The sequence below is a fragment of the Tetrao urogallus genome (genome assembly GCF_951394365.1).
Source record: "Tetrao urogallus genome assembly, chromosome: 9".
Taxonomy (NCBI): domain Eukaryota; kingdom Metazoa; phylum Chordata; class Aves; order Galliformes; family Phasianidae; genus Tetrao; species Tetrao urogallus.
Window position 1 is genome coordinate 15197021 of NC_136822.1, and position 15806 is coordinate 15212826.

General features: G+C 45.9%; 1 protein-coding gene across 1 annotated transcript; it reads left to right on the forward strand.

The window, feature by feature from the left end:
- Positions 1-1101: 1101 nt before the first annotated feature.
- EIF2B5 (eukaryotic translation initiation factor 2B subunit epsilon) lies at positions 1102-14525 on the forward strand (the record flags this gene model as incomplete). Its single annotated transcript, XM_079540094.1, has 16 exons — positions 1102-1257; positions 2214-2338; positions 3008-3193; positions 3283-3460; positions 4520-4600; positions 5308-5385; positions 5460-5772; positions 6413-6558; positions 6839-6977; positions 7436-7534; positions 8163-8270; positions 8804-8894; positions 9685-9808; positions 11856-11981; positions 13406-13516; positions 14460-14525. Exons 1-16 carry the CDS (start codon positions 1105-1107, stop codon positions 14523-14525), a joined length of 2124 nt encoding a protein of 707 aa, XP_079396220.1. The 5' UTR covers positions 1102-1104.
- Positions 14526-15806: the final 1281 nt, after the last annotated feature.

Below are 15806 nucleotides of genomic sequence, written 5' to 3' on the forward strand. Positions count from 1 at the left end.
TGGTTTCTGCTGGTCAGTAAGTGGGTGGGTGCAGAGATGCTGTCAGATGAGAGCAGCAAGGAGCAGAGCAGGCAGCTCATCAGAGTGGGTTATAGCAAGTGAGAGAACCAGAAGCCAGGAAAGGCCGGCAAGGAAGAACAGGAGGAGCTGAATGTCCACCCTGGGAGAGTGGCACAAGTGCAGGACAGCAAGCGTGAGGTCCTGCAGCTTCCAGTGCTGGCAAGAGGGACAGAAGTGCTGTAAGCGGGCAGCAGACAGACGTGGAAGAGAATGGATTCAGCTGAGGGTGTGCTTTCCACCCTAAGTGCTGTATGCAGCAATTCACTTCTGAGCATGAGGCTGATGTTGAAGCACTTTAGAAAGGACTTCATAGAACTATAGATCCTCTGGAATTGGAAGGGACCCTTAAAGGCCATCTAATCCAACTCCCTGCACTGAACAGGGGCATCTACAGCTCCATCAGGTGCTTGGAGCCCCGTGCAGACTGACCTTGGGTGTCTCCAGGGGTGGGGAATCCACCACCTCTCTGGGCAACCCATGCCAGTGCCTCATCACACTTACTTTAATTTTCTTCCTTTATATCCAGTTTTAATCTCTCCTCTTTTAGTTTGAGCCCATTTCCCCTTGTCCTATCACAACAGACCCTGCTAAAATGTCTGCCCCTAACTTTCCTATAGCCCCTCCGTTAGATACTGAAAGGCTGCTCTCAGATCTCCCCGGAGCCTTCCCTTCTCCAGGCTGATCAGCCCCAGCCCTCAGCCTGTCCCCGTGGAGTCGTTCCGTCCCTCGGATCGTTTTTGTGGGCCTCCTCTGGACGTGCTCCAAGCCTCTCCTGTACCGAGGCCTCCACATCTGGACGTGCTACTGCAGGTGAGGTCTCACCAGCGCAGAGCAGAGGCAGGATCGCGTCCTTCGACCTGCTGGCCGCCTGCGAAGTGCCCGCATACAGCAAACACAGCCCCACCATTTCCTGCCGTGCTGAGATGCGAGCAGTGCGCATGTGCCGCCCGCCCGCACCTCTCGAGTTCTGAGCCCGCTGAGCTCCCGTCGCTACTTCCGGCGCAGGACCGGAAGCGGAAGGCGGAGCGGTGGCAGCGTGAGGAGATGGCGGCCCGCGGCTCCGCGAAGCGTGGGGCAGGTGCTGGTGCGGCCCGCGGCTCCGAGCCGCAGGAGGAGCCACCGCCGCCGCTCCAGGCCGTGCTGGTCGCCGACAGCTTCAACCGCCGTTTCTTCCCCATCTCCAAAGACCGTCCGCGGGTGAGGAAACCCTCTCCTCCTCTCCGCCCGCTGCCCTGCCGGGAGGGTGCGCGGTACCCGGTGGGGCTCGGGCTGCTGTCGGGCCCAGAAGCCTCCGGCAGTTCTCTTCTTTCTGAAGGGACAGCGGCTACATTCGGGAGGCTGCGCTGCGCTGGCGGTGATGGCTTTGCCGTATGTCAGGGAGAGGCGGGTCGTGCAGCGATGTCAAAGAAATAAGCGAAGTATTCGTCGTGGGTGGAATAACACGGACAGCAAAATGGATGGGGAAAGCACTTTAGTTACCTGGATCAGAAAGCCGTGTGTTGAAGGAAAGGAGGCTTCCAGAGAGCTTAGGTCTGAACAGTACCCTTAGCTCAGTACCCTTAATTTGCTAATTAAACGTTTGTGGTAGTCATAATTATTCTCATAGTGTCAAGCCTCGAACAAAACATCACGAAGAGAGTTAAAGTGTAGTAAGACAGCATTCAGTTGTAAATCAGTGACTTTGTTTAAAGGCATGAACTGAGTCTCAAGACAAGGGAATACTTATTTTGCATCAGACTGGGTCTTTTTTCTTTTTCCTGCTGTTTTGTATTCTGCATACACGTAGTCCTGTGGCTTCATCACTCACATCTGACAGGTTTTTCTTGTAACAGTTGAAGCCTGAGTCAGGGAATTGGCATGCTGGGATTTTTTCTAGTCTCATTCAAATCCTCTTAAAGAGCTCTGTATGTGATAACTTTACCTTGTTCATGCCTTCCATTGTGAAGTGAGGATCTGACCCAACAGAACATCGGAAACCAGTTCTCACTGCTTAGGCCCACTCTGAATATTTTGGTTGAAAGGAGATGGTGCAGTTATTCAGGGATTTTTTTTATTCTTTTTGACACTGCTGATGGTCTTATGTCCTGAAGCTGGGAGGTGCTTTCTTCTGCTGAGGTACAGTGTTCAGTTCTCTGCATGTCTCTTTTTCTCAGGCTCTTTTACCTATGGCAAATGTGGCCATGATCGATTACACCTTGGAGTTCTTAACAGCAACTGGAGTAGAAGAAACCTTTGTTTTCTGCTGTTGGAAGTCAGCTGAGATAAAAGAGCATTTACAGTAAGAATCTCTTTTTCTTTTTAGCTTTATCGTGGAACATATTCTTCTTATCCTCCAACAAATCTCAAAGGTTTTATATTTCACTAATTCATCTGCTAAAAACCACGTGCTACAGATTGCCTTTCAAGCAGTGCCTCCTGACACATTTCAAAAAAGACCATTCTTGGTGTAGTTGCTCAGTGTTTTAAAATGGTTGAGTGTTTGGGGACGCATTTAAACGCAGGAGTTGCCTGGCTAGCTGTGTAAATTGCAGTAGCAGCCCTTTCATTACACCCTGTTTTGATGTGTAATGAAGTTTATGGAAGCAGGTGTGTCTGACAGCACCTTTGTCTTTGCTTTCTGCAGCTTTGCATGTGGTCTTTTCTGCACTGTTTTCAGAGAAAAAAACATTGGGCTGTGTAACGTTCTTCATTTCTCCATTGTCAAACTTGGTTTTTAGCAAAGTCCAGTTTCTTAAATTCCCATAAGCTTCAGTCTTGCTCTGATGTCCTTCAGTTCATCTGCTGCACATAAACGGATGTGCCTAAGCGTGTGGATGGAGGGCTCACTGCCATGGGGTTCTCTGTGCATGCACTTACAGATGTGCCGTGCTCCGGAACTCTGTGTCCTACTGTGTTGTGTATGGGAAATAACATTTTAATGCCTTTTTGATGTATTTCTGTCCTTCAGAAGATCCAAGTGGTGCCGCCACACCTCTCCCAACGCAGTGCGCTTTGTGACCTCGGACCTGTACCGCTCCCTTGGTGACGTGCTGCGAGATGTCGATGCCAAGTCCCTTGTTCGTTCTGACTTCATTCTTGTCACTGGCGATGTGGTATCCAACCTCAATGTATCCAGAGCCTTGGAAGAGCACAGGTAGGTGCCGGAAGAAGCTCATGCTTGTCTGGGCTCTGGCTGTCTGGAGAGTGATTTTAAAATTGTCCTCGTTTTTCGTTTTTCTTCAGGTTGCGTCGTAAGATGGAAAAGAATGTTTCTGTGATGACGATGATTTTCAAGGAGTCCTCACCTGGTCACCATGCCAGGTGCAAAGAGGATGACATTGTTATTGCTATGGATAGTGCCACAAACCGTGTCCTTCACTATCAGAGAACCCAGGGGCTGAAACGCTTCCGCTTTCCTATGGTGCGTCTGGAAGCCGATGGGTGGAAAAGGGCTGCAGTAGCGAAGCAGCCCACCCCAAGGAAATCCTCCTTGAGTGAGGGCTGGGAAACTGTTCTTGCTGCTTCTTTTGGAGGAGCAGATGATAGGAAGTAACTCTTGGTAAACTGGCTTTTTTTCCTTTAACTTTATTTAAGGCTTGGTGAAATAGTGCTGGGACTCATTTCAGCATTTGAAGATGGGGCAGACATTTCTCAAAATTCAGTTTGAATCCTTTCTGCTATGTGGAACGCAGGAGGTGGATGATCTGTGTTGACAGATGATTTGTTTATGACAGTAGTATATGGAGCTCCTATGCTACTGCCATACATAATTCATTTCAAGTGATACTGAGCCTGGCACAGGGTGGAATTACAGGAGATGCAATTACTACTCACCTCTTCTATCTGTGCTGTTTCTTTAGAAAGCTTATGGGCTCTGCTAGTAATGTAGCTAAGTGCTCAGCTAACATCTCAGTTAACATCAACATACCAGTGGAGGTATTTTCCCCAGTGAGTAAAATAGATGTTTTTCAGTTCAGAATTAAGACTATGCATATATGGCACTTTCAAACTCAAGTCAGTGATCAGTGGACTGTTTTTTTTTTTTTTTTACCTTCAAATGAACAAATCATTGCCTGAAATGAAAAGGGGGAAAAAAAAAAAGCTGTGAAAATCTACAGGAGGTGTGAAAGCTATGGATACTGCATTTTGATTTATTAGTGTTCTTTGTATGTTTATAGTTTTTAGCAACTGAAGATAAGGAGCCTCCTGAAAGAAAAGGGGTTGTTTGTTGCACAGGCTGTTTCTTGGAGAAGTGCACTGCGTAAGGCTGAGCGCAGTCCCTGCTGACTGATGCACAGCTGTGTGCACCAGGCTGTGCCTGCTGAGCTTGTGTCTCAGTGTTGATTGTAGATTTCTTTGATCTCCAGAACAGCAACTTGTTTAAGAATTCAATGACTATGATACCTCTGGCCTGTAGAAGACCTCTGGGGTTCAGTACTGAGTGAGACACTCAGATCTTCTGAATTTTTTCCTCTTACAGAGTCTGTTTCAGAACTCCATTGAGAACGTTGAGGTGCGCCACGATTTGCTGGATTGTCACATCAGCATCTGTTCTCCACAGGTGAGTTCTGCCCATCAGAGAATCAGAATTCAATGGGCATTGCTTCCTTGGCTCTGTTGATAGGTGGGGGGTGCCTTTGTCGTACTGAGTTTGGAAACCAGAACTGCCAGCCATGCTCAACGAGTGAGCCAGGATCTTGTGGAACTGCTGTGCTGACTGCAGGAGTGCCATTCCGCACTCAAGGCGAGCTAACCGTACGTGCATCAGTAGATGGTAACTGTGCACAAAATGAAAACGTGCTGGAAAGAAAGCAGTTTCACTTGGGGTGAAGTCAAGTATGGAGCAGAGTTGATGGCTATGCTGTGAAAGAGTTTGTACTTGAAAGCTGGTACTGTGTTAGGCTAAGAGTCAGGGTTATTCCAGATTAGGCTTGGTAGTGTTTCCTCCAAATCTTAGAAGGCTGATCTCAAGGCTTGCTTTAGAAGTAGAACTACAAAGCAAGTCTAGGTGGACAGCTTGGAGGTGCTAAAGATATTTTTTCCCTATTCTAAAAACCAGAATTTGTTCATATCCTAAGATAGGAGGAAGAGATGGGAAGGTCAGCACTCCTACCAGCAAGAATCAAAGCTTTATTCAGGGCAAGAGCATTACTATCCTGTAACACATAGGTCATCTCTCTGAGAACCACTGAATAGCCATCAATTAACTGACTTCCCTGGCCACTGTTTCTGTAATTACATTAGTTCCTTACATTTTACTCCTGACAGGTGGCTGAGCTTTTCACAGACAATTTTGACTACCAGACACGGGATGACTTTGTGCGTGGTCTGTTAGTGAACGAGGAGGTAAGGAGAGGAATGTTACAAGGGAGATCCCGTTGCCTTGGACTAGAGAATCCTCTGACATATCCTGTTTCCAGATCCTGGGGAACCAAATCCATATGCATGTAACGACAGAAGAGTATGGTGCTCACATATGCAACCTACTAATGTATGAAGCTGTGTGCTCTGACATCATCAGGCGCTGGGTTTATCCTTTGACTCCAGAGATGAACTTCACTGATGACAAGAATCAGAGTTATACCCATTCTAAACACAACGTTTACCGGGGAGTGGACGTTAGCCTTGGTCATGGCAGCATGCTGAAAGAGAACGTGCTCATTGGGCAGGGAACAGTCATTGGCAGCAACTGCTCAATAATGAACAGTGTTATTGGGCAGAACTGTAGGATAGGTGAGTACGAGACCGGGGGGTGTGCATGGCATGCCAGAGAAGGGCACAAGTTGCTGGGATTTTGTTTCTCAAGTGCATGTTGCTCTGGGGAAGGATGCTGGATACTGAAGGACTTCCAATGGGAAGAAAGGAGAAAAGCTTTGTTTTCTCGTGGAGGACAGATTTCAGGGTATGGTAGTGATGCTGAGAGGTGAAAGGCACTGCATGTGAATAGGATTTTTTAGCAGTAGAGAATGCTTAATGCAGTAGAGTGTGTTTAATAATGTAGAATTATTACCTGCCCAAATGCTACAAATAAAGGATATCTGTCCCTGTTTTTGTAAGCTACACAGTATTCCTGCTTTCATGTTCTGGATCTATTTTTCTGTGTGTGAGTTGGCTGTGATTGTACAAAACAAAGACGTCAGTTGGTATTGTCAACTTGTTTGCTCTCCACAGAGATCTAACTGATCTTTTAGCTTTGGGTAAGAAGTGGATATGGGCCTGTAAGGCTGCTTTTTTTTTATTTTCATCCAATGTCCATTATGCATCAAGGGCATTCAGTCCTAGATTCAGTAAGATGCTTACCAGTGAACTCGATACTGTAGGAGAACAGCAGTCTGTCTTGCTCAAAGTATTTGCACTTGTTGATGTGTAACAGGTAATGAAGTCACGTTGGATGGAGCCTTTCTTTGGGATGGAGTACATATAGCAGATAATGTGCAGATCCAGCATTCCGTTATCTGTGATGAAGCTGAAGTGAAGGAGAAAGTAAAGCTAAAACCTCACTGTGTCCTCTCCTCACAGGTAAGTACGTTTCTGGTTTTCTTTCTACTTTCCTTGGCCATTTCAGAATACAGGCATTTTCTCAGAGGTGGTGGTATGTTGCTGCTCCCACTACTTCTTCCTTCAAGCACATATTGGCTAGGGTAGCTTGATATGTGGTCTAGCAGTGCTGTCTTCATTTATGTTTGTCTGACCCTCCCTTGCAATAGCCTTTCTGGAGCTGCTGTCCTCCCTTCTGATGGAGGGATAAAGGAGCAGTCAGGGTATTACTTTACTGAGACACGTTGCATGTATTTTTCAGGTGGTGGTTGGTCCTGACATCACTCTTTCAGAGGGCACAGTAATCTCTCTACACCCACCAGATGAGGAGGAGGAGGATGACGACCAGTTCAGTGATGATTCTGGTGTGAACAAGGAGGAGAGCAAAGTGAAGCTGAAAGGTACGAGTATTTCTGGTTCCATACTCCATGAAGGACTTTATCCTTCATCTTTTGGGAGTCTTTTCCTTGTTCTATACTCTGCAGTTGCATGCAGGAACTTAACGCTGCATTCAGCTTGGAACGTGTGCTTTCAGCAAGTCAAGCAAGGATATTTGGTGGAAGTTGGACTGTGGGGTGTTCTGCCTTGTATCCCAGCACTGAAATCTGTGTGGACTTGTCTGTTTTCCATTTTTCCTGAAGTTAAGCTGAAGTTGAAAACAATGTTCCATTCAAGGAAGGTGTAAGACGTATGTCCTTGTACCTGGACTGTGTCCGAGGACTTTGTGAGATACTGTTCCTACCAGTCTCTTGATGTGGGGTGTTTAGGAGCAGTAGAATGCAAATTTTACTAGGGTATTTTGAATATACTGGTATTGGACCTGCTTATGGGTAAACCTTCCTTCTAATTGCTTTTTCAGGCTACAACAAAAAGGATGTGGGCTCAGAAGGCAGAGGCTATCTCTGGAAAGCAGATGACAAAAATGAAGATGATGAAGAGCAGAGACAGAGTCTATGGGGTGAGAAGGAGTTTAGTGTGATTAACCTGGGGATGGACAGACAGACTTTCAGTGTCAAGCAAAGTTACTGAGTGGAACACTGATTATAGTTCCCAGAATAAGGCTTGGGCTCCGTGAAGCAGTCTGGCTTCCAGATAATGGTTTTGTGTGTGGATATGAGAGATTACATAGAAGGTGAAGGGCCGGGTTCTCTCTTCCTGTGCTCTGTGAAAGATGGTTCACCTGCATGAATGCACACAGCTGTCTGTTCTCTGAAGGGCACACCATGGGCTACCAGATCTTCCTGTAGAAGGAATGGGCTTTCTCTGCCCTGGGTTCTGGTCTTCTTCCAGCTAGTGAGAGTGCTGACACTGCTCTGTAATGAGTCAGCAGTCTGCATGAGATGCATTTGCTTCTGTCCCTGTCCTTTGCTGTGTGCCTGCAGACTCTTAAATACAAGTCCCCTTGTCCCAGTGCCAGCTGTAGTGTTTCCTCTGCAGCAATTCCAACCATCTGGACCTGTAAGTAAAATATTCCACGCAAGGACAGATAGTTGCTGACTCAATTGTGAATTCTCTGCAACACCTGGTTTTTTACACGTGTGACAACTGCAGCTTTTGAGCACTGAATACTGTCTTCTCTTCATCAGGCCCAGCTATGCTTTCAGAAGAAGAGAGTGAGTCAGACAGCGACCTGAGCATGGGCTCTGAGGAGCCAGACAGTCGGGCAGCGTCCCCTCAGCTAGACGACATCAAAGGTGAGAGATGGGGCTGCTGAGAACAAGCTTACTGCTGCTGTACTCCATAACTTTCTTGTAGTAGCTGCCTCTTTTGGCAGAGATGCTTTATTTTTTGTTTTGTGAAGTTAATGTGGGTTTGAAATGGGTTCAGACAAAACGGGGAAAGAAAAACTCACCTTTTTCACCTGAAGAAATCTGCCCAAAGGAAAGTAATGAATTCTAGCTCTTAATTCATATCTTTAGGTAAGGAAATACAAGGTTTCTCTGAACAGGAAGGAATTGATTGTGGAAGTACAATAGAAACTGCTCTGAAAGATTGCAAAGATAAATAGATTTGTACTGATTTGCATGGTTAGATCAATGATATCTGTCAGATCTTTTCGTTTATTTGATTTCTACCACTATTTTAAAGTATGTGTGGATTTGTGCAAACTCATGGTGAGCAAATAGATTCCCAGAAGGCTTCCTTTGTTGAGACCATGGTTTCTTTGGAACTGTGAAGAATCTGTTCTTCCTTGACCTGTCGAACTACCTGTCCTTTCTTCTATTAGTTTTCCAGAATGAGGTTCTGGGTACATTACAGAGGGGTGAAGAAGAAAACATTTCCTGTGACAACTTGGTCCTGGAAATCAACTCTCTCAAGTGAGTGTCCCATTGTGAAGATACTGTGTGTTATCTTGAACAGTTGTGTTTTGCAGTGGATTGAGAAAGAGAACTCGCGTAGATAACTGTGTTTGATTGTTACATATTAATTTTGCCAGTGTTGCAGAAGGAGAAATGTAGATCAGAGGTTATGACTGAATGTGGATAGGTGTTAACACACCTATAGCTTCCTCAATCATTAAGCTTTAGTAGCTCTAATTCTATAACAGAAGGTGGAATTACGTGAAGTAACTAAGGACCGAAAGAGAGCAAGCCAATTCTTAGCACCAATTTCTTGTAAGTTTGTGCAGGAACTGCAGCTCTTTGCACTGGAGAGCTCAACCAGCTGCCTGCAGCTGAAACTGTGCTGTGGTATGGCTTGTCTGCTGTCTTTATACAGCAGCAAGTCTGGAACATGTAATCAGAGTGCCTTTTACCTAATGTTTCTTAAATGCAAACCTGTTTTCCTTCTTTTGCGCAACAGTATTCATGCAGCACTCTAGTAAATGTCAGGGTGCTGTCCCTGCAACAGCTTGTTCCTCTGTGATAGCAGATTTTCAGGACTTTGGTCTTACACAGGGTTAATGCAAGCTGTACATTATGTGAACGTGAGGTAGGTTTTTTTGTTTTGGGGGCGGGAGGGAGGAGGGGGACTGATAACCTGGAGAAAAAAGAAAAAGAGCAGAAGATTTGATTTATTCTTCCACTGTATCTCTGTGAGGAACCACAATCCACAAAGATGAGATTCTGTGAAATGTTTGTTTAATTTTTTGTGCCTTTCTCCTTGCAGGTATGCGTATAACATCAGTCTGAATGAGATGATGCAGGTGCTCAGTAAAGTGATTCTGGAGTTCCCATTACAGCAGCTGGATGCAAACCTGGACTCCCAGAACTATTTCTCAGCATTACTTCCTGTGAGTGCTGCTCCATTTGACTCTACTTGGGGCTTGTCTTCTGGTGTGTAGGAGTCTGCCTGAGGTACTTCCTGGTTGCTAAGTCTTTTTTTCTTAAGCCTGAAGCCACTTGAACTCCTTGAGTTTGCGAGCCTTTCTGTCTTCTAAAGAAGTAGAAATGAGCTGAAATTTTTGTACCTGCTTGACAGAACTCTGCTCAGACTGCAAGCGTGGGGAGCTCTACTTCAGTACCTCTGATTGTTGCCTGTTTTCTGTGTGGTAGTTGAACGTATAACTTGTAGAAGAGATCAGAAAAGGACTGATAGAGTTGTCTTTATGGGCCTGCGTTCCAGGAACCTGATTCCAATCCATCGTAAGTCCTATCCTTGGGGCAGCAGGGAGCTCTCCTCTCCCAATGGGATCTTTTCCAACGCACTGGAAAAGTCAGAAATAAGGAAGTAGCGTGGGACCATGTCAAAGGCCTTGCATAAGTCCAAATATATGACATCAGTTGCCCTTCCTTTGTTCATTGATGCCATCACTCCATCATGAGAGGCCACCAGACTGGTCAGGTGTATCAGCCCTTGGTGATGCTGTGCCGGGTGCCTCTGAGCACCTCCACATCTCACATGCTCCTTAATCTCTTCCAGGAGGATGTGCTGCATAATCTTCCTAGCATAGACATGAGGCTCAGTCTCCAAATGCTCCTGTTCAAAAAACAGCCACCAAGTTTCTTAGAGCAGTGTGTAATAAAAATGTAGCTGGAGTTTGTAGCTGTGCAGCTAAAATGGCCTCAGTCAGTAGCCGTGTCAGGCTGAGATCTGCTTATAACAGCTTACATATGGCAAAGTGATTTTGTATGGGATGGGAATACTTGAATTTTGAGTCTTGAATGTTGGAAGCCTGCTGAACTTTGGAGATCTGTATCACATTTCTTAATCTCCTTGTAGCTCAGTTCTGGTGAGGAGATGCTGAAGGAAGGTGGGTTGTTTGAGCAAGAGCACCAGTGGAGCAGTCTCAGACAGCTCGGATGGGGAAATTGTGGAAATGCCATAGTTATGATGTATGATTTGACTTGAAACCACAGCGTGTGCTCTGAAGTGCTGGCTCCTGAGCATGAAGCTCCTAAGTGTTGCAGCAACTTAAGAAATGACCATCTGTAAAGGGATATGCCTGTGGGTATTTTTCAGATGAGATGTAGAGGTCTGAGAAAGAGTTATCCGATTTGAAGTATGCCAGTTGTCTTGTTTGGCTCTTCACAACTTGTGAAGCAGAGGTGGTACAGAAAACACGACCCTTCCCAGACTGTAGGCACACCTTGGGTGGATGTGGCTGAAGTTGCTGCGTTTCTGTTGTTACCAAAGCAGTATCAAACAAAGTTATGTAGGTGAGGGTGTTTAAAAAGATCTCAGGGAGGCAATTTTAGCAATTCATCTAGCTAGTGCTTGTGCTTCTCAAATCTAAGTATTAGTAATTGCTAAGCTGGCTAGTGTTTGCACTACTGCCCAGCAGCTAGCATCTGTGGTGCTTCTCTTCGGGTTTCTGGTAGGTAATATCATGCAGGAGCATACAACATGGGATTGTGCATTCAGGGAACAAAGGGATCTTTGCTGACTGGAAACTGGTAATTTTCTTGGCACTCTCTTTTTCTCTTTGTTGTTATTTGCTCTTCTGCTTCAAAAGGAAGTTCCACTAAAATGTTAGCTGCTTTTGGGTGGAAAGTTTGAGAGCATGTACATACCCCAGTGTGTCAGTCTGCTGCGAAGTGATGTGAAGGCTCTGTTAAACACATTTATTGTGATAATCCAGTGTTCCAGTAAGGAATCAACACCAAAAACACTAACACGTTCTCAAGGTTGTTTGGTAAAAGCAGGTCTTGTTGTTATATCTCATGTGTGCAGACATCTGTTTAATGGACAGAGGAGGGCAAGTACATTAACTGGTCAGCTGAAGAGTTTTGTGAAATGCTGTTCTGGGTCATTTTCTCAGTGCAGCACAGCTGAGAAGTGGGGCTGAGCACACGCATCTTCTCACAGCTCAGGAACCCTTCTGTGCTTTCTCCCTGCAGCTGTTGAAGAACTGGACCCCGTTGTTTAAGAACTACATAAAACGTTCGTCAGATCACTTGAATGCCTTATTTGCCATTGAGGAATTCTTCCTGGAACACGACAGTCTTTGCACATCAATAGCTAAAGTGAGTATCTGCTCCCAGCTCTAAGGACTTGTTTTTGCTGCAGTTGTGATGAAATCCATCTTGTTCACATCATCAGCTTGTCTGCTTCAGAGGAGGGAAAATTGGGGTCTCAATTGAGAGTGTGTGTAGAAAATCTAGCTGTAACAATTTTTTTTTTTTTTTTTTTGTCTGCATATGACTCTGAGCACAGCTGAGGGTAATTATTAAATACTGGCATGAAGCCTGAAGTGAGCTGTTACTTTGCAGCTTCTAACCTAGGTGTCCTTGTGTGGTGCTGTGAATGGCCTCGACTCTCCACACCTCTTTATTTGTGGGCCTGAGATCTGACTGCAAATGATTTATGCTACTGTAGAGTGCAAAACAAGCAATGCTAGGAATAAGAAAAGAATTCATTATTGTGGCCAACCAAGTTGTGAAACTGGAAATAAAGAGGAGCTGACATGTGGCTTATTACCTGTCTCCCTGCTTCTAAGAATGTTCAGTATATTCCTACCTACGAATATTTTGTCCATGCATTCTTTCTGCCCTTTCAAACTGAGAGTATTTGATTTAGATTGAAAGTTTTTTCCCATCCCAGTGTCTCAGGTAGCCCCTGTCTATTCCCTGTCTATATAAGGTTTGCTTAACTCCTGGTTTCCCAAAAAAAAAGTAATCCTAACTTCAGCTACCAGGGTTTCTGGCAAATGGCAAAGCACTTAGCATGGATCAGAGCCAAAGCCCTGAGGTTTGGTGAGCCAAAATGTCATTGAATTAGAGCAATTATTTGGCATGTGTCCATTGTTCTAGGAGCCTGGGTTTCCCTGGAGGCTGAGAATTGAAGTGACACTTTATGTTTGGAGCTGGCAGCCAGCTTTGTCAGCGCTCCGCCGCAAGGAGATCAACTGCAAAGTGCCTGCGCTGCCAGAGCACAAAGGCACCCTGAGAAAGAATGGTTGCATCTTACCCTCGCTGCACTGGGCAGGAGTTTGAGCTGTCAAATGACCAATTGCTTTGACACCTGCCATAAGGCACTTTTAAGAGAGAACTGTCAGGAAGAGGGAGCCTGGGGCAGGTCTGACCGGCTTCGTTGGATGGGTTTTTCGGTGCTTTAAAAAGACAACCAAAGCAACATCTTGAACTGATGACACCCTCTGTGGCCTCTTGTTGCAGGGTATGCTCGAGAGCTGTGGGCAACCACAGAGCTGAAGCTGATGGGACTTGAGCTTTGACTCATCACGTGTCATAGCATCCAGCTATCAGGAGCATAAAGCTTAATAGGGAAAAACAGTTATTTTTAACATCAAAATCAAATTGAAACAAAGAGATTGTGTTCTGTTAAGGATGGAACTAGGAGCCATAAATTACATGCAGGCTTGGAGCTTGGACATGAGCTCATCCCAAAAGAGTTTATAAAGAGCCTTGTTGTGCTTTTCTAATCAATGCAGGTGTTGATGACGTTTTACCAGCTGGAAATTCTGGAAGAAGATGTAATTCTCAACTGGTTCTCTCTGCGGGACACATCTGATAAGGGGAAGCAGCTTCGTAAAAACCAGAGGGTAAGTCCCAGAAGTGTGGAGGCTATTGTGCGTGTGTGTTCCAACAGCTCCTAGAAGGAACTGCAGAGTTGAGTTCAGTGCCACTGTCACCTTCTGTGGAGCAGCCATTGCACAGTAGGCCAGTAGTGCACCAGTGTATTCAATGCTGAATAGTGCAACCTTGCTGTCCAAAATGGATGTTTGTGTGCATTCTGCTGTAATCATCCTGTTTGATGAAGAATGGAGGTAGGAGAAGAGGAGCATGGTTTTTAGTGGGTTCTGTAGCATGAGGCCTGTGCTTTCTGGAGCAGCAGCACAGTTTCACTAAGTCAGCACCTATCTGAAATGGACCTTAGGCCAGTGCCCTGTTTGCTGGTCCCATGCAATCCCTTTGAAGCTTTCATTCTTGGCTCACCAGCCCCTTTGCATATATTTCTAAGCATCTGCAGTAGTGAGTGGTTTCATTTGGTTTACGCTGTGAAGGAGCATATAACTTCCCCCCTCCATCAGACAGAATTTTATGCTGCAGTTTGGCTGAGCCTTGTTCCAGTCCTCATCCATGGATGGTAAGAGGAGGAAGGGAAGAAAGCAATCTCTGAGAAACTGCAGCTTTGTTTAAAGTCTTTGCAAAGTCAACTCATAGTGTAGGTCAGCAATGCTTTCAGCTGGTGATTCAAGGTAGAAGCAGGCTGCCTTTTTATAGCGTTCTATGAGGGAGCAGGTTTCTCCTGGCAGAGCTTCCAATGTCCTAGCTAAGGCACTGCTGTCATCTCTCCTCCCTTGAGCTCTGGAAAACTCTCATGCTTTTGTCATCTGACAGAATGTTGTGGGTACTGATTGGAGGAACCCAATGAACCTGTTCTTATGTGCAGCAGTAGTACTTACAACAGCACAATATAGTTTTTGAGTGTTTCCGGCACCTGTTTGTTGCTTGTGACCCAGTTACATTTCATTCTGTCTGCAGCTTCAGAAGTTCATCCAGTGGCTGGAGGAGGCAGAAGAAGAGTCGTCTGATGGCGACCAAGACTGATGTGGTGACTTGGCATGAGAAGAGGCACTCTCACTGCCTTTCTGGGCTGAGTGGGCAGGGCAAGATCAGTGCCAGTGCATGGTGTGTAGTTGTGGGGCCTGACATCAAAGTGACTGACAATCCCATCACTAATTGTGTTGTGCATTCCCAACTTTGCCACTTCCCTCCCTCCCTGCCACCCTTGCTTGCCTAGTGGCACGTTACGTTGGATGGTTGCAGCACAGTGTAAAAACAATATGGGAAAAGCAGGAGGCAATGACATCTAGAATCCCTGTGGGGCCTGGATACGGTGCACTGTAAGCTATCTTTCGGGAACTCCTTGTTACTAATGCAAAGGGAGCAAATAAATGCAAATGCATACAACATCCTTGTAAATCAAACCATTTGGGTCATGGAAGAGTGGTCATACAGCCCAGTTACTGGGAGTCATTGCTTCTGGAGCTAAGAGAACTCCTGCTGAAGAGACACTGGCAAGGTTGGTAAGTAGAAGCATGTGGATTAGGATCTGGAGTGCGGGACTGGGATTCAAGAGTTCCTGTGCCTTGAGAAGATGCAGTTAGTTGTTTTAGGATGCCCAAGGCACTTTGCAGTCCAGAAGGCATTTGTGATCTTTACAAAAGGGAGAACCTCTTGCCATCTGCTGGGCCAGTATCTAAAGAAGGGTTGCACAGCAGAGTTGGTAATATCATGTGTGTCCCCTTTCTTTAGAACAGGGGATGGTGTAAACTCAGCTCCCCTAACAGGGGTTGGCTAATAGCAGATGCACGCTGCTCAGTGAAATGCTGTACAGTTTACTACATCTTAGGTGCAATCTGCCTTCTGCGCGTCCCCAGCTGAGCAGACACGTTGTTTTAACAGTGTCTGTTTCTTTGTTGGTTTACTTTTTAACAAAAAGGGAGCAGAGATGCCTAGCTCCTCCTGCTGCACAGCTACGCCTGTGTTTTGCTCTGTGGGCACTGACTGAACCAGCTGCTTTCAGGGGCAGCTTCTGTTCATTAGGTGGATTATAAATTGGGTATTCTGACCTTGCCTCTGCCCCTTCAGGAGGAGCATGGAATAAACCCCGTGAGAGGGAGGGGAAATAAGCACTGGAGCTGCCCGCTCAGGATCTTTATTTGGCCGTTCCAGGGTGCCACAAACGTCAGTGAGGGGACAGCAGTGGATGCTGGAGGCTGGGGGTGCTGCCTCTTCCAAACTGATGCTGCAGGGCCATCTTGTGCACTCACACTACCAGTTGCCAGGATTGTGCGTAACTGCTTGTTTTCTACAGTGCAAACTCAG